Source organism: Chenopodium album, chromosome 27, assembly GCF_948465745.1.
Source record: "Chenopodium album chromosome 27, dcCheAlbu1.1, whole genome shotgun sequence".
NCBI classification, from domain to species: Eukaryota; Viridiplantae; Streptophyta; class Magnoliopsida; order Caryophyllales; family Amaranthaceae; genus Chenopodium; species Chenopodium album.
In genome coordinates this window covers 6,719,052-6,737,665 of record NC_137860.1, presented here as the reverse complement: position 1 = coordinate 6,737,665, position 18,614 = coordinate 6,719,052, and the positions used below count along the sequence as shown (strand labels likewise).

At 31.3% G+C, this 18,614-nt stretch overlaps 2 protein-coding genes across 3 annotated transcripts; one reads left to right on the top strand and one right to left on the bottom strand.

Annotated features, from left to right (window-relative positions):
• The first annotated feature begins 4,707 nt into the window (after positions 1–4,707).
• LOC145620559 (tetraspanin-3-like) lies at positions 4,708–10,726 on the top strand. Its single transcript, XM_081675252.1, has 2 exons — positions 4,708–5,417; positions 10,094–10,726. Exons 1-2 carry the CDS (start codon positions 4,905–4,907, stop codon positions 10,436–10,438), a joined length of 858 nt encoding a protein of 285 aa, XP_081531378.1. The 5' UTR covers positions 4,708–4,904; the 3' UTR covers positions 10,439–10,726.
• Positions 10,727–11,143: 417 nt separating this feature from the next.
• On the bottom strand, positions 11,144–17,160 carry LOC145620266 (uncharacterized). 2 transcript variants are annotated; one of them, XM_081674910.1, is made up of 9 exons: positions 16,918–17,160; positions 16,186–16,216; positions 15,914–16,062; positions 14,872–15,077; positions 14,716–14,787; positions 14,300–14,467; positions 13,850–13,945; positions 12,834–12,956; positions 11,144–11,553 (listed from the first exon to the last, which is right to left on the bottom strand). In XM_081674910.1, exons 7-9 carry the CDS (start codon positions 13,925–13,927, stop codon positions 11,425–11,427), a joined length of 330 nt encoding a protein of 109 aa, XP_081531036.1. In that variant the 5' UTR covers positions 13,928–13,945; positions 14,300–14,467; positions 14,716–14,787; positions 14,872–15,077; positions 15,914–16,062; positions 16,186–16,216; positions 16,918–17,160; the 3' UTR covers positions 11,144–11,424. The 2 variants fall into 2 exon arrangements, with proteins under 2 accessions (XP_081531036.1, XP_081531035.1); XM_081674909.1 differs by lacking the exons at positions 11,144–11,553; positions 12,834–12,956; positions 13,850–13,945 and having other exon boundaries at positions 14,407–14,467.
• Between the last annotated feature and the right edge of the window lie 1,454 nt (positions 17,161–18,614).

The window sequence follows — 18,614 nt, the reverse complement described above, 5'->3', positions numbered from 1 at the left end:
TAAGGTGAAATGGATATTTAGCTCATCAACTTTGTAGACCCTACTTTTTTTTTTAATTGCACCATTTGGATTGAGAGTAAAGATTTAGAAAGAAATTATAGAACAAAATGCCCGACTACAATTCTACAAACAAAAGAAAGAGTGTAAAGTAAAATTGAAGTAGCAAGAATATAGAATATATATTAATTGTGAGTATGGGTAGGATAGATATTTGGTGTGTGAACACAAACAAAAAAAAATGTATAAATGCATACCCAAAATAGAAACAATGCAATTAAAACATCCTCAATGCTAAGCTTACTTAAATTGTATTATCTTTCCTCCACATCACTTTCCACTAACATTATATACCCTACCCTTAATAGTTTTTTTTTTTCCTTCCTATGGAGTACAATGTTAGGCTTGCCCTAAACTTTTTCTCTCCTACTCTACTTTTTAATGCCCCATATTTTCCTTCTATTTTTCATATAATGTGATCATTACAAGTGTCAGCTTTTTATTAAACTTTTTATGGTTACATAATAATCTTTTCGTATTTTATTAGTTGGTCTATTTTCCATGTGCAGTTATAGGAAGATAGTAGAAAATAATAAAATATGATTGGAATAGGGTTGGTTGAAGAATTAAAAAATCTTAAACGTAAGAGTGAGTATAAGTGGGGAGGAAAATAGTAAATTATTATTACAACTTAAAAAAAAATAATAAAAAAATAGAGCAAGTAATAAAATACAGCCGCCAAATAGGGCCGTCTCCGGCAATTTGGTGGCCCGGTTCTAATTATAAAAATCGGGCCCTTAAATTTTCAAATGACTATTTATAAAAGGTTAAAAATATTATTATTATAAAATATATATATTTTTTTTATATTTACCCACTCAACTACTCCAGATCCACCAAACAAGAATAGTTCGCCAGAATTTTGAGTGCTTCCATTAACGTTTTTTTCACCTTTTGAATTGAGTTAAAATTGAAAGAAAATTGAATATTGTAATATGTGTGGGTATTGCTTGATCTTGAAATTGGTATAAATAAATAAAAATTGGTCGTTAATATCAATTGAATCATCTTTGATCTTGATAAGACTATAAATTGCTCTTCAATTTTGCCTAAAAAATAGAGAAAAAATTAAGTGAAGTGGAGATAATTAGGCAAATTAGCGTTTAGGAGTGATAATTATTGAGTAAATTTTATTTTGTTTTGGAAATCAAAAGGCAAAAGTCAAAAATTGAATTTTGGATATGAAGATTTTTGGGTTCTGGTTTCAAAAGGGACGTTTTTATAAGGAAGAAGATGAATAGGTTAAGTAGATTTATTTATTTATTTATTTTTTTTATTTATTTATTTTTTATTTTTTATTTTTTTTTGTAAGTCAATGAATTTTTTTTTAAAACAATCGTAGGCCCCTGATTTTTGGGGGCCCTATTATGTGTGTGAGAAAAAACCTCCTTAAAGCCGGGCCTGCCGCCAAAGGAAAGTAGAGAAAGTAATAAGGGCCCGTTTGATTTAATGTAAAACATTTTCAATGGAAAATTAGTTTTGTATGGAAAACATAATTTCAAGGAAAAGCACAATTGCAAATCTGTTTTCCTTTGTTTGGTTGCATACAAGAAAAGTTCAAGAAAATTAGAAAATAGGGGTAGAAATGTAAAAATGAATGAGAGGGAAGTAAAAAAAAGGAGGTAAGGAGGAGAGAGGAAAATGTGGCTTCCCTTGTTTTGTGAAGGAAAATGTTTTCCAATATTAAGAATGAAAATTTCCACCCTTACATTTTCCAACCTTGGGAAAATCATCATTTTCCACCACTTACAAAGCCAACAAAGGAAAATGGAAAATTCATTTTCCATAGAACATTTTACATCAAACCAAACGAGGCCTAAATAAGGAGGGAGTAATAATAATAAAAAAACAAGTAGGCGTTGGAATTATGCACCTAGAGGTGGCAAAACCTGACCCGACTGAACCCGAACAAAAATCGACCTGAAAAATATCCAATTTATATTTCAACTCGCATGAAAACAATAATTTAGCATGATTCAAATTTAAAATTAGACCCGACCTGACGTCACTAAATCTGACCCAGACACCCTAATTGACATCTCTACATGAACTCACGCGTCACATGTACATGGTTTTACAATTTGAAAGGGTGCTCCAAATTTAGAGCATCCCCAAAACTTCAAAACTTTTGTATTGTAGGCAACATACCCACGATGGTGGTAAGCCTCAAAACAAGGAAAGGGAGTGTCTTTGGGGAGGGTGGTTTTTCAGCATTGTTGATACTTATGCAACTTCCGAAAAAGGAAAATGGTACAACTAAAAAAACAGAGAAAGTATTTAATTTAAAGGATTTTTCCCGAAGTATTCGTCGCTCCCAATTACCTACGGTATTATTTCAAACAATGAAAAACATATTACATTTTATTTTAGAATTTAAAAATTCAATCGCTACATAAGCAAAATTACAAATGAATTTGAGAATTTAAATTGTCACGTAGGTAAATGGCAACATATAGTGATTTAAGATTATTGAATTATTTTACAAACAAAATATCACTAAATTCAATTGCCACATAGAAGAGGATCTTTTAATATTAAGTAGTTTATCTAAAAATCTGACAAGCGAGAAAATGAATTCATTAAGCTTATTAACCTCAAGTGCCATATAAGTAATATCAATGAATGGGGTTGCATTTTATTTTATCCCTAAAAAAATCGTTTTCTAATGGTATCTTATACGTTTGTTCATGGATAAATCAACTACTAGTTTAATTAGTTAAAGTCTTAAAAGGTGAAACTCAAATAGATATCGGCCTTGTTTGGCAATTGACTGTTGGCTGCTGGCTGTTTAACTTGGCTTGTTTGACTGGTTGTTAGTATTGGCTGTTTGTAGTGGTTGTTTGACTATTTATTGTATGTAAACATTTTTGGTAAAATCAGCTGTTAGATATTGGCTGTAACTATGGAAAAACAACCTTAAAGGGAATTATTATGTATTCTTATACATTTATTATCAGTATTATTAATTATTAATTATTAAATACTAATACAAAATATTAACTACTAATTTATAATTACTTATTATTAATTATAAACTACTAGTTATTAAGTACTAATTACTAATTATTAAGCACTTATTATTAATTACATATTACTAACAATTGTTAATTACTAGTTATTTATAATTAAGTACTAATAATTACTAATTAGGAGTACTAACTATTAATTTTTAAGTACTTCTAACTACTAATTTACTAATAATTAAACAATAATTATTAATTATTAATTACTAATAATAGATTATTAATTACTAATTATAAATTATTAATTACTAATTTTTTATTACTAATTACTAATTATAAATTATTAATTAATAAGTATTGATTATGAATTACTAATTATAAATTATTAACTATTGATTATTGATTATTAATTACTAATTATAAATTATTAATTACTAATTATTAATTACTGATTACTTATTATTAATTACTATTTACTAATTATTAATTATTAATAATTAATTATTAATTAATGATTATTAATTATTAATTATAGATTAATAATTATTAATTATTAATTACTGATTATTAATTATCAATTATCAATTATTAATTACTGATTATTAATTATTAATTATTAATTATTAATTATTAATTAAGGATAAAAAAGTAATTTGTTTAATGAAAAGCCAAAAGCCAAAACCAAAAAGCTAGTAACACTAGCTTTTTGTTTTTGGCGGAAAAGCCGGCTTTTTCACTTAGCTGAAAAGCCATTTACCAAACAAGTATTTTGGCTGTTTGACCAAAAGAAAAAGCCAAAAGCCAACCAAAAAGCCAACTAAAAGCCAATTACCAAACAAGGCCACCTATCTACAAAACTAACCCTTGCAGCTCTCTTAACGCCCAAAAAAAAATTAAAATAAAAAAATAAAAAAATGTACATATATCAATATTTACAAGTTTGCCATCCTACTTGTTTCAAGATATATAACCCTGTTGATTAAAATTTCACCAAATGAAAAAGTTTTAAAACTCGGGTCACTAATCGTGTCATTGGAGTGAAACTATAGCAATTTCGGCAAACCAAAGTGGTAATTCTCCTTATTTTTTTGTCGGTCAATCTTCAATTCACATCAAACCAAATTATCTAAAATTATCGAGTATAATTGATATTTTATAATCCCTCCGTCCCCTTTTGATAGTCCCTTATGGACAAATTTTAGTCCCAAAATGTTCACCCCATTTGCATTTTCCAAAAATCATTAATAATATTTTTTTACCAAAATTCCCTCCAATTGCAACAATACTTGTACAAAATTTGTACATTTATTACTTTCTCTCTCTACTTTTTTGCATACTCAATGTCAATTTTCTTTAACAATGTACTTTAATTTTTCTTATTTGTATTTATTAATTTCCGTGAAAATTGTCCATAAAGGACTATCAAAAGAGGACGGAGGTAGATAATTTAACGGCTTGACTCATCTCATAATATTACTACAGAGTAGTTTACTACATAGTAAGATAATTCACGTTGAGTCAATTTTAACAAATCTAACCCGTTCGCCAATAACCGCGTTCCCCGTAACTTCGGAAGCAACCCCCCGAGGCGTCACCGTCCACTTTAACCCCCCTTATAAAAAAAATCCCATTCTCCTCCGCAAACCTTGCATCTCACACACTACCTTATATAGACAAACAAACAGTTTCACACCATACACACTCACACACTCTACATCAAAAACCCAAAAACCAAATTTTTTTCTTTTTTAAAAAAAACACATTTTTATTTTAAAAATTCAAAAACTTCCAAACTCCCATAAAAGCCAACACTTCAACATTTTTCTTCATTTTTCTCCAAATATTCCACCAAAATTTCCAAAAAAAAAAAAAAAAAAAAAAAAAATGAGAGCAAGCAACCATTTAATAGGAGTAGTAAACTTCCTAACCTTTCTACTCTCAATCCCAATATTAGCAGGAGGAATATGGCTAAGTAGCAAAGCAAACTCAACAGATTGTATGAAATTTCTTCAATGGCCATTAATAGTAATTGGAGTTTCATTAATGGTGGTTTCATTAGCTGGTTTTGCTGGTTCATGTTACAGGAACACTTTCCTCATGTATCTTTACATGTGGGCAATGTTCTTCATCATAGCCGCCTTAATCGGGTTCGTAGTTTTTGCATATGCTGTTACGGATAAAGGGTCGGGTCGACCCGTTTTAAACCGGGCTTATTTGGAGTATTATTTGGAGGATTATTCGGGTTGGCTTGAAAGGAAGGTTTCGGATCCGGGTTATTGGGCTAAACTTAGCTCTTGTATTAGAGATTCAAGGGTTTGTAGTAAAATGGGTCGGACTTTTCATGGTGTTCCTGAAACTTCTGATATGTTCTTCTCCAGAAAACTTAGTCCTATTGAGGTAATTTCTTCGTTTTATTTTATTTTTTAAATTATAGGGTATTAGTTTCTTTAATTAAAATTAATTTCTGCTTAACTTTACTTATTTTACCTGATAATTTAGATTTATGGGTATTTTTTATACTGTAAATTACAAATAAAATATATTTATATTTATATTTTGCAATTTATTTTTGTTTAATTTGGATTAAAAAATTACAAGTTGTGTCACTATTTGCTGTCATTTTGGTTGATTGGATTTTTATTTATTAAAAATGATGAATGCAATAGTTTGTTCTGAGGTGTATACAAATATTGGAAAATTTTATGGCGGTTGAAATTTAACTTTAGCAATTACTGACACAGTATGCTACATTCAAAACATACTTTAACCTTCAATTATTTTAAAATGTGCAAACCTCAATTATTTTAAAATTTCCAGTCTAAATTGATTGGGCAATAGAAAAGGGAAACTGTTTTTCTTCCTTTCTGTTTTATTGGGTCATCCAAATTATTATGACACTTTTTTTTTTTATTATTAAAATAATGATTCATATGTAATTTGTTCAAGTCGGGTTGTTTTGGGTCAGGTTGCATCCTCGCATTTGAGTAGTTGTACCCTTGCTTTTTTAGTGTTTTTGATTCTAGGATCGGGTTTAATAAGATTCGAGACCCATTAATCCGAATTAGATGATACGGGTATTAGTAGTTTATGTATAGTTAAAGTTTGAGTCGGGTAATTCAGATCCGATCTTTTTGGTACGAAATAATTGTTGTAGTACAACATGTAAAAATTCAAAAAGGAAATTAATGTTGCGTGAAGGGGTAGTAATTACTAATAAATATCTTAACTTTAAGTTAGATTGGTGATTGAATTTGTTTATAAAAGTTTGTTATTAAGAGAGTATGGTTCATCATGGTGAAAGCTTATCTGTTAATGAATGCAAAATTTGGGATGCATCACATGGGATGAGGTGTGGAGGGCCATGCACCATCACCAAATTAGAGATGAAGAAGATATTTTAAAACATTAAAATGAGAAATTATTTGGACTCTTGCATGTCTATATAACGTAGATTAATGATTTAGTCAACTAGGTATAGCAATACATGATTATATAATTTATGCCTTGAAAATTATTGCAAGAAAAATGAATCCTGAATGTTAGCTTTTTTAAAGACCAAAAGATGATAAGTGTATCCTACCGGTCACCACTAAACTAAAGATTTATTTACATGTAATTATAATTACAACAAAGTTACACTTGGCTAGTGGATTAGAGGTCGGTGTACGGTGTCAATTTGGGTGTCTAGATCGATAAGGTTGGATCGGGTCGGGTCAATTTTAAATTTGAGTCATATTAAATTGTTATGTTCATGTGAATCAAAATTTGAATCGGATATATATTTCGGGTTGAGCTGGGTGTGGTTTTGACACCTCTAAGTGCATATGACATTGATCTCTTTTAATTTTTCGTGACTAGTTTACACTCGGGTTTATAATAGAATCCGAAGCTCAGGTGATCCTTCTGGGTTTGAGGAGGTTGAGTATCATTAAATGATGATATAAACAAATATTTGTGTGTGGGGCTAGTGTGCATAGAATATCCACTATAAAAGCAAGCCTTAACTACTAATATTACTATAACGTATGGGATATTTTTTTTCCCTTTCTTTTTAACTTTGAATATGTGATTGAATATACGTGCATTTGCTACTTTATCGTGTCTATTTCACGGCGAAAAATAGTAAATTGAGGTATTTGGAATCTTGCTGAGAAGGCATTCGTATGCCTTTTGTTGTTTTGTAGTAATAGTCCGTTTCACTTTACCTACCTTCTTTACGCTTAGTTTGACCCCTACTTGCTTCCCAAAGGCCACTTTATCTATAAAGACAAGTAATTAGATATAGATGTATACAAAGTTTATATATTTGAAGTTTTGTTTAGTATTTTATACATGTCAACTTGTTAAGTGCATAACCTTTCAAGCAAAAATACAAAGGAGAAAATAATTTTCTTACAAAATGTTTAGATGATGTTTTCATTTAATTTAAAGAAAAATACAAAGGAGATTGAAAATAATAATCTTATTTCATTTAATTTAAAGAAAAATATATTCACATAAGAAGTTATAATGAGAGTTCAAAGGGCTTTATATGTTTAAAATACACATAAAATAAGTTCAAATTAAGATAAGATTAAAGTAAACTACACTCTTATTCTTATGCTTCTCCTCAATGTTGTTTTGGAATGGTGGAAGTTGTAAAACTTTATGTCAAAACGACTTGATTCTATGCATGTTCTGTCAAAACTTAAAAGATTTTAAACTTGTACCTACTTATTTAATACTCTTTTCGTTTCTATAGAAAATATTGTCTTTTAAAAAACTCTCTTTCTTCCCGTCAAAAAAAAAAAAAAAAAAAAAAAAAAAAACTCTTTCTTGTTTGGACGAAATTTGTCATTTACTAATTTTAATCCACTTCAAATCAACATTCCTATTTCACTCCAAATAATTTTTCATCTACTTACCCAACAATAAATTATTTGTACTATATTTTTATATTCATCTTAATCAACAATATCCTACTACAATTCATATTTTTAAGTTGCGTGCCCATAATTAAATATCGTAGGAACATAGGGAGTAATTTTCTTTTTCTCCTAACCAAATGTTGCAAGGACAAATGAAGTGTAGTCAAGTGTTGGCAAGATGTCATACACTCACTTATCTACCGAATAATGTGCAGAAGAGAAGTAAATAGTCAAAGTAATGCTCTTAAAAAAAATCTTTATTACATGATTTGGGTTGGTGAGATGTCATAAACTCATACGAACACTCATACATCAAGCAAATCAATCAAGACAAAAAAGGTCAAGTGAGATATTATAACACTTTGAGAAATTTTGATTTGGATAGATATTATATAACTATATTATGATAACTATGAGTTTGCTCACTATATAATTATAAAATTCTTGTAGATATTTTAGTTTTGAACCCAATAAAACAAATGTTTGATAGGTCAACGAGATGGAAAATGACATTTATTTAAAAGATTAATGCTCTTAAGTTAAGAGTTAGGTATACTTATGGCCTATTGTTAGGTTTCTCTTGAATAACTTATGGCTTTATTGGCTTATAGTCATGAACCTATAATTGATAACACAGTGATTTTCAATAATTTCATGTTTATTTATTATATAGTAGTAGTACTAATTTCCTAGTTCAAGCTTTGCCTAGATTTCAAAGTCATCATTGAAATACTGTCTGTGAAGTATAGAACATTATATGTTTGGATCAATTCATATAGCAAGGCTTAATCTGATGAAAGATTTGCATTAAGGTTTTGAGATCAAATTTTACTAGAAACACTTTGAGGCGTGGCCTCGGGATTCTTTACGTATCCCACACCGCAAAGGGCCTAGCCCGCTAACCTAAGTTTGACAGGTGAGAAGTTAAATTAAAAAGTGATTACTAAATTGGGCCTTTTCTTATAGTTGAAGACTATATAAGGTACATATATTCTAATGCTCTAGTGGGCCACTCTTTACAAACAACACAACACAACACATACAGTTGCAGACTTGCAGTTCCATGAACATATGTTGAGGACATTGCAAACAAAAATAACGATGCTTCCTGCATCATTAAACGGTGTATTCTTGTTTTTTCCAAACACAGGAAAGTCACCCATAACCCAATTTAGGTGATGTATGACTTCTTCAAGGGCCATATGTTTGACAACCCATAGAGAAAAGTACCTCTAAGAGCTACCTAGTTGTTTCTATGTTAGTCATCCTTTTCCTACGAGTATGGCGAAATAGCTAACATGTTTACTAGTATATTACACCAAATAAAACTATCGGAGTAGAGTTTTTTTTTTTTATTTTTTTTTTATTTTTTTTTATTTTTATTTTTAATTATCTTATAAGCAACTTTATGTCGGTTTTTGTTACTCCGTAGGTATTTTAATGTTGATTAAGATGGTGTTACATGAACATTTTAGTTAAAATCTTTTTTGTTTTCAACTTACTACATGAAAAGACTTGGGTCCCAGTACTTTTTTTTCTTGTGGCTTACACCAGTTACTGCTTAAACACAATCTATCTTTTTCCTGTAGCTCTTTTAACCCTTGATTTTCCTGTCTTCAAAACCATATGTATTCCTGTAAGCAACAACTCTTCTTTTTACAATCAAATTTGCTCTAATTTCATGTCGGCAAAGTCATTCTATTATTCATTCATGGAATACTTTCTCTTTAATCCAACCACATATGGCCCTACATTAACCACAAGCTTATTATTCCCTTATTACTGTGGCTCATTAATGAGTATATATGATCCATGTAAAAGTATTCTATTTATTTTTTAGGCAGTGAAAGTAATTTATCTGAAATTGGTTTAGCTCAATGCTGGCTCGAGTCGCAATTGAACTGATTTGACCCTTAAAATTAGTATATCGAGTTTAATACATCAGTAACTAATTGACTGCAAACCTGAAATTGACTCGATCTGAACTGAAACCAAAACTGGATCAATCAATCTGTTTTAGCTTAATTGCTTCTCGAGTTATGACTTGTATGTAAAATTAGCTACAAAATGAATATGTTTTCTTCGTATTATTTCCCCTCCTAACTTTAGTACTAATGATGCTTACAATATATCTCTGACACTCTGTTTCTCTGGCCATTTTGGCAGTCCGGGTGTTGCAAGCCACCAACAGATTGTGGTTATGGGTATGTGAATGAAACCTTATGGGGACCAGGAGGCGGGCTCGTAGGAACCAACTCAGACTGTGCAAGATGGAGCAATGACCAACGACAGTTGTGTTACGGCTGTGACTCCTGCAAGGCTGGTGTCCTTGCAAGCCTGAAGCACAGCTGGAGAAAGGTGTCTGTGATCAATATCGTCGTATTAATACTCCTTGTCATCTTCTATGTTATTGCTTATGCAGCTCTTCGAAACAACAAGAGGATGGACAATGACGAGTCCTATGGCGAAACCAGGATGACCAAGTCACACCCTACTGCAATGCATTTCTAAAACCATCTATGATTGCGGTAAGTAGCGATTTCTGTTGTTTAAATATATTGGGACAGAAATGGGGTGTATGTACGTTCTCCATGGCTTCATATTTGGCGAATGTCATTTTGTTTTTTCTCAAGGTTTTTTGTATGGAGGGATTGGTTTGGCGTATAGATTGTACAAGGGCTGTAATTTATCATCAAGATATGTAACTATTTTGTGGATCTCCAAACTGGGGAGTGTATGAACTTTGTATCCAACATGAAATAGCTTAAATTTGTAGAAAATTTATGCTGTTTTGGTATATTTGGACCATCAAAGTAGAGTTAGAGCGCTAAGAAACATGTTTTAGTGCGATCAAGTGGTTATTTAGGGCTTGTTCTCATTGACTGAACTCAGCTGAACTGAACTGAACTGAATATTTTATAAGAGAAGGAAATTAGGAGCTGAACTGAGCTGAGTTAAGCTGAACTAAGCTGAGTTAAGCTGAACTGAACTGGACTGAATTTTAACGTATAAGAACAGGTCCTTAGCAGACATAAAATTACACAGGAAGTGAGGTAAACTTTGTTAAAGATCATGCGTTTTCTTAACTCAACAAACCTAAACAATATGATAGTAATTGAAAAATTAACAATTTTTTTAGTACTCCCCTAGTCCTTTATTTGTTTGAATCGCTTAGATATTGTTATATTGAAATATTCATAGTTCCTCATTATTTCATTATGGATAATGGTTCTTACACTTGATGTTTTCTCATTTCACAAAAGTACTCGCATGCATCTATTCAATTAAATTACAGATACTTTATGCTTTTTTTCTCCACTAAAATCTATATAGCTCATTATTCTCATTTGCTAAAAGAATATTTATAGAGGACACGAGGATTTATACAAGACAATTACAACATAACAAGATGCAATTCAATACACTTTCTATAACAAAATTATCATTATTTTTCCTAGTGTTCTCAAAGTATGGATTGGGGCGAGGAGACTATACTATCAATCAGACATTGCAAGAGCAAAGTTTTGGTCCTCGGGCTTAAGCTGAGAGTTTGCATCCTTACACTCCAATGAACATTTTCGACCGAGAGCTTCCATAGTTTTCAAAGGCACCGGTATCATACTACCCTGTTCCAAAGAAATTTGCAACAAAATCTATTATGAATAAGTCACTTGTAACTAGTTCTTATTAGAATACTACATAAGAAGACGTGTGAAATGTAAATCATACAACGACCTAGAGTTGTTGAAAACTCACTGATTAAGCAACTTAACAAGAAAGCCCTATGATCATGTCACGAAATAATTTTCGTGTCATGGTATCAAGAGCAGGTTAGATCTTGGGATACTTCACAAAAATTCCCCCCTGTCGGTGGGTTAGAAAATTAAACTCACCGGCGGGATTAATAAATTTTACCCAAAAATTCCGCTGTGCAATTTTTTTTTTCCTTTTTTGTAAGTTGATTCGAGCATGATTTTGCTCCTTTGGATATGAGTTTGGTTTTACTCAGAAAAACCAATAAGATATTTGAGTGTGGTTTACTCAGAAAGACCAATAAGAGATTTAAGTGTGGTTTATTCTGAAAGACCAATAAGAAATTTGAGTGTGGTTTACTCTGAAAGACCAATATTAACGGCAGTAACACGAACGTTACTATAGTAAAACCCTAACAAATGTTTCTTAACATCCCATGAAACTAAAAATAGTACGAGTACTGGATGGAAGATTGGAAGGAGTACTTATCCTTAGAAATGACCAACATGCTAACATACAGGAATCAAGCATTGAAAATTGTTATTAGGCCTCACATAGCTCGCATTCTAATAGATTATCTTGCCAATGTAGTAATAATACAAGCCTTAAAAACCGTCATTAGGCCTCACATAGTTCGCATTTTAATAGGTTATCTTGCCAATGTAGTAATGATACAAGCATGCTACAAGCATCTGAAGATCACACTTTTGCTAGCATCTGAGAATAAATAGACCTGAATATGGTCAGAAGTTATCATCAGAATCTGGTGGAATACCTTCCATGTACAAACATCTTAATCTCTAAGCCTTATATTACAGGTTGCTGATTTCCAAGTTCCATTTTAAAGGACCAATTAACAGTATTAAAGGCAGAAAATTAACCAAATTTCAGGACAAAATAATCCAGCATGTTCTAACAAAGAATAGAAATTTCTATTAAAATGAACAAGTTCTCAAGTGCCTGAAGATTTTTGGTTAAAGAGCTAAAAGCAGACAAAACTTTTGCAAGTTCAGGCTATAGCTGGAACTGCCAGGTTATAACGAGTTCATCATACTTTCGATTTTATAATGTTAATTAAAAGAGTGACAGAATGTTACAGGTGGGGTGAGTAAGCGCGTTCTATCTGCATCAAATTTAAATAAACAAATCCTACCTCATTGGATGATGAATAGAGTTGTTCCTCAAGTTCCCGCAACTTTTCAATGCTCATCCCATGCCACTCATCAATCCAGGCAAAAATATTGCTGTGTGTTTCAAGAAAAAGTGCCCTCTCACCCTTTCAAAGAGTTTGCAGGTACATAAGTAATTAAGTATGCATTCAAAGTACAAAACTTATTTCAAATTAACATAATAATAATATTCAGACATTTAAAGACACAACACTTTCAACCTTGCCATTAGCTAAAACCTGCCAGAAATGCTTTTGCAAATTACATGTATTCAGCTTCAAAAACTAACAGCATTCACGAACATCTCAACAGCTAAAAGTAAGTGCCCTTGTATCAAGTAGTACAATCACACTTAACTGATTAGAGAAATTGGTGATCATATGTTTATATTTGAGGTCGACACATGTTTGTAAGAAAATTGGTGATCATATGTTTATGTTTGAGGTCAACATATGTTTGTAACTGTGAACCAATGTGATCATATATCGTACAAGAAATCAAAGTTGTAACTTCAGTGAGTCTCGAGACAGAGTGCTGATTAATTAGTGAGTCGTAACATGGGGTCACTTTATTCTATACAAGACCCATTGCAGGCCAGATGATAAATTGCACTTCGACCTTTTAGCCTAAGCACTACATTATATACAAAGCATATGTTACTTTTTTTTTTTTTTTGAAAAAACCAAGCATATGTTACTTATGACTCATACAAACGGTTTAATGTACCAAAGCAGTATCTCTTAGGTCATGAGATATTCAGCTTAGTTGCTTATTGATTTTAAGATGATTGTGATAAAAACTCGCATGATAATAAGATGAAAACTTTAAACTCTCAGTTTCTTTGCAATTTAGATAGTACCCGTTGTTTGCCTAAGTAAGCCGATAATATCATTATATCAATACTACCACACCTCTCATAACCTTAGTTCTAAGGAAATCAGTTGAAGACTCAAGCTACTATAAGAGTACGTAAAAGAGTGACAAGGATTGTGCCACTTACTGCCATCAGCACTTGCTCCAATCGTTTACCAAACCCCCAGTATGGAGCATCAACCGTTACTAATTTATATGCTGTCATAACAGGGTTGCAGCAATCCTGTGTACATCAACAAATGCCAAATAATCAACATTAAGAGCCTTATAAAAACTTTTATTAGTACTATGGAGTATATGTCTATATGATCTATGTATTGTGCATTAACTTAACAATCAATTTTTTAATAAATCACGGAGTATTTAAATTTATGCATTAAGTAATCCAATCAAAAAGACTTCTTATGTCTCCTATGAGGTCACTTATAACTCATGCTCTAATTTAGGAGAGAGCTTTAAGGGGAAAACCCGACTTAAGTGGCTTCCACTTTAGTGTATCATATAGATATATAAGGGTAAATGAGTTGATGGTATGAGGTCATACTTCAATCTATAGAGTGATAAATTGTAGACTTACTCTCCAGCCTTCCACCAAAGGTCCACGATTGGTCCTTGTTGATTTAAATTTGGACAAATCGACACTACAATTACCAACCAAATAGCTCCAATAGTCCCTTACAGATGATGCAATATCAATAACTTCCACCTGCCTCGATGCCAGCTGATCTTTGTTTAGACCGTGTACCTGTAAAATTACAACTACTAGTCAGTGGCCACAGGCCAGTGCAATCTACAACTCTACAAGTGACTTGGAAAAAAGATATACTTTGCAGACATCACTTTTAGCATAGATGTTCTCTTTCCCTACTAAGAAGCGTGTTTTGGTGGTTCACGTTATTTCCTCACTAAGTAGATCAAGTATGTAATCACGAGTCCATATGAAACTAGAATGCATAGAAAGTCTGCAGTAGCAACAAATCCAATAACACCTACATTTTCTGATTTTCCATTATCTGCCACGTGAATTGTATCTATAGTAAGAAGCAGCTTGCTCAAGCTTGAACACTGTATTATAAGGAACTAGTTAGCTGATAAATCATCAAAGAGAAACGCTTCAGAAATTCAACATTATGTCAACAGGACACATACCTTAATCACTAGTGTTCAGGGTCCAGTTGCATATAGACAGAACATTTATATCAGTATACATTATAAGAATAACAAGTTTATGAGAAGAAAAGAAGCTTATGAATACATAGTAACCTGATTTGCATTTCGGATATGCATTCCAGGCTTCCTCTTTCAGAAGGAGGGAATCTGCTGGTGCAAATGTGGTAAGCCAAGAGGGGATTTTGCTGCAGAAGCAGAATATATCGTAAATGAAGTGACAAATAGCTAATGGCAGGCAACTTAAAGAAGAACCAGAAGTTAATAAGGGCGACTTCTGATTTTACGTTTTCTACAATGATAAGAAACAATGGAATATAAAGCAACCATGACTATGAAAGCATAATTCATGCATGGTGCTGAGGCAGCAGAGCTGCGAGAAAATTAAACTAGTAAAAGGTTAATAAGGAGAAGAAAATGATTATTGAGTAAATGAGTAGGAAGTAATAACTAATAAGCAACGTACTATAATTTATAGCATGTAAAAAGCTAGTGAAAAGTTAAGACTTCTTGTAAAAGAAAGCAAAAACTCCCAGACAAAATTAACAAATGAAACTGGATGCAACTTAAAGTTTATGAACGAGACTATATCAGAAGGTAATAGGTGCTAAAATAGAATGAAAATTTACATCATGTTCTATTGATTAAATCAAAATACGACTGTAAAGAAGTCAGTGAATTCAGCTAAGCATCATTTAAACATGTCCACAAAGCACATGCATATGTATGGCGAAAATCAAATGAAATAAAATGTCCTGTTTGAGATATCTGTAGCTGTTAGACATGTTAGTTCTAGTATAAAAATTTGGTGTGGCTAATTGAAATAAGTTTCTCCTGCTTACGATTATGATCTAATTTTCACATCGTTCCCAATGCATAAAAGAAAGATATGGAGAAAAGATCGAGTAGGAAGCACATAATCTGCACACATAGATGATCCACACATACATTCGCAGTGTCGGACAATCTTTATAGGATCATCGAATGATCTACAAATTTATTTACAGTTAGAGTTTAATAATACCTCTGGAAACTATATACTTTTGATGTGTAATGACCCTTTCCAATTAAGTTGTCCTCGAAAGGTCTATTCTCCAAGACGTCAACTCCTTCTGTATTTGTTGTATTCTCCTGTTGCATTTTTAGAACCATATACATTTGTGCAACCTCATACTGCAGATAACAGAAAACATGGTAGGGGAGAAAAGGAGACGAAGACAACATTAGACAAACTTGAGACAGAATTTCAGAAATTCAATCTGTAGAAATTGGACATTCTCAATCTCGATCTTTTACCTCAGCTAGTGACATAGGCATGACAATTCGACTAAAGGACACACCAAATCAAACCATCAACAGGTCAGAGTTAAGGAAATTTTTGGAAATATATTGATCATGAAATGTATCAAATAGAAAATACTAGTAATAATTTTATTTAGCAATTGCAAGTAACAAGTAGAATTTGAATAAAACCGACCAAAACATTGATATATAACAGTTATTATGTATTTATAAACTTGTTTTAGACAATTTCCTAGAACAATGAAAAGCTGATTGAAATAAAATGAACTGCAGCTAGTTACAATAAGTGGCTCTTTCACAATCTAAATATTTTTTGTTGTATGCAACTATGCAAGCCAATTAATACACTAGAATACCATATTACAAATTGAAAAAAAAAAATGAACTAGTAATGTAACAAATTAAAAAAAAAAAAAAAAAAATGAAAAAAACTCCCTTATGAATTTAAGTGTTACGACAATGTTACAAATTGAACTAGTAATGTAACAACTAAATCTAAACCGAGGAAGTAACTTTGTCGGTGCAATAGTAAGAGCAAAGGGCAAGTTTTATTAGCAACAACAAAGATGATGAATTGATGGAAGATTATTATGTTTTAATGCAACACTTACAATACAATGTAAAAAATGTGATCATTGCAAATCAAATGCACAACTGTTAAAGAAAAAACTATATCCAATAAAGCTTTAATAATGAAGCATAATAATAAGTAAATATAGAGGATACAATTCCTTAATTTGAACCATATTTTTTTCTTCCACCAAAAAATTGATACTTCTTGTAAAACAAGCAGCTCAATCCCTGTGATCAACCAAAGTTACTTTCTTGCAACTGGGTTTTTCAAAAGATTAGAAATATAAGATGGGAAACTTTTAAAATTCTATAAAGTTATTAATATTCAAAGAATATGAGATGAATAAAATAAATTTTTGAATTTTTTTTGTTTTTGTTTTTTTGGTTTTTTTGGGTTTTCTTCTAGAGAGGTAAGAAGAAGATAATGAAGAGATTATTGGAATATTATTGGTTTATTAGTACAAATAGTCAGCTGTTTGTTTCTGGGTCGAAAAGATTATGAACCGTTGATTAGTAAATTTCTTAGCGTTACAAAATTGGTGTGTGAAGGCGTCAAAATATGAGGTTTACAAAAATAGTAAGGTAAAGTTGCCCAAATAGATTGTTTTGGAGTGAGTAAAACTTGACTATAATTTTCCATTTTTGTGTGTTTGAGATGTGGTGGAAGTTATTACATGTGCCCATCTTTCATGAAACTTCTGAGACACTTTCTGTTATGTTGATGTATGAATTTGTATGGGTGTGAATGTGTGATTGTGTGAATGTGTGATGTTCTACGAGTTTGCTCGCGACCACACGGTTTTAAGATGAGCATGAACTTGTAAGAGGAAATGTTGTAAATTCTTGACTCTCTCTTAGGTTCTATTTGGCAAAACTAGCGACAGTAATGGACTAATGGGTAGCTTTAATTTTACTGGTCAAGTAGCGGATAGTTGTTAGAGTAGTTTGGCGAGTAATGGGTAGAGGTTAGCTGCCATTGTAGCGGTTTTGATTTTTCAATGAGTTTGTATAAGTCCGATTAAGTTTGGATTTGGTATCAATATTTACTATGACCATCAATTTCTTTGATAGATATCATTGTAGCGAAGCATGTGTTAACAAAATAAAAAAAATAAAAAAAAAACCTAATTTATAAGGCTAAACATCGAAATAAAGCTTTCAATATCTCACATGAATATATGTACTTACGTTAAGTGTTATAAGGCGCGCTAAACATTGAAATGAAACTTTCAATATCTCACATGAATATATGTTTTTACATTAAGTGTTATAAGGCTAAACATTGAAATGAAACTTTCAATATCTCACATGAATATATGTTTTTACATTAAGTATTGCGTGTGGCCACATGTTATTATTAATCTTTATTCTTCATAAGAGTAATTGTATTTGTAAACTCAATTTATTATATATACAAGTTATGTCAATTAATTATAATGGAGTTAAGCTCAGTTATTCATTCGAATAACCCCTTTATATATTATTTGACTATTAAAAAATTAATAACATGCACCAGGCCACTTATATATAGCAATAATCCTATTTGTTCATCGTCATAAGGGACTAGTAGCCCACATTACTCAATGAAGTGCTTATATGAGAAGTGGTCATACAATGGTGTGATCGGCCACTTACTAAAATTTCTAAGTTTCTTATATATATTAATGAGAATTTTTTGTCAAATAAGGAGCTAAAAAAATGATAATACAACATTAATTACACTGATTTATGCATGATTTTGTCATGCATTTCTTTTTTTGAAAACTTGTCATGCATTTCTAAATTAATACCAAATCAAGAAAGATATTAAATGCTTATTCTTAGCCATAAGAGCTATATATAGAATTACT

What these genes read in the sequence shown, in the direction of transcription:
- LOC145620559 (XM_081675252.1), top strand. Translation starts at nt 4,905, where the DNA reads ATGAGAGCAAGCAACCATTTAATAGGAGTAGTAAACTTCCTAACCTTT. An exon ending in GAAAACTTAGTCCTATTGAG is followed by an intron (nt 5,418 to 10,093) that starts GTAATTTCTTCG and finishes CCATTTTGGCAG; the next exon opens with TCCGGGTGTTGCAAGCCACC.
- LOC145620266 (XM_081674909.1), bottom strand. Translation starts at nt 16,937, where the DNA reads ATGGTTCAAATTAAGGAATT. An exon ending in ATGGTTCAAATTAAGGAATT is followed by an intron (nt 16,217 to 16,917) that starts GTATCCTCTATA and finishes TGTGTCCTTTAG; the next exon opens with TCGAATTGTCATGCCTATGT. An exon ending in AAAGTATATAGTTTCCAGAG is followed by an intron (nt 15,078 to 15,913) that starts GTATTATTAAAC and finishes CTGCTTCTGCAG; the next exon opens with CAAAATCCCCTCTTGGCTTA.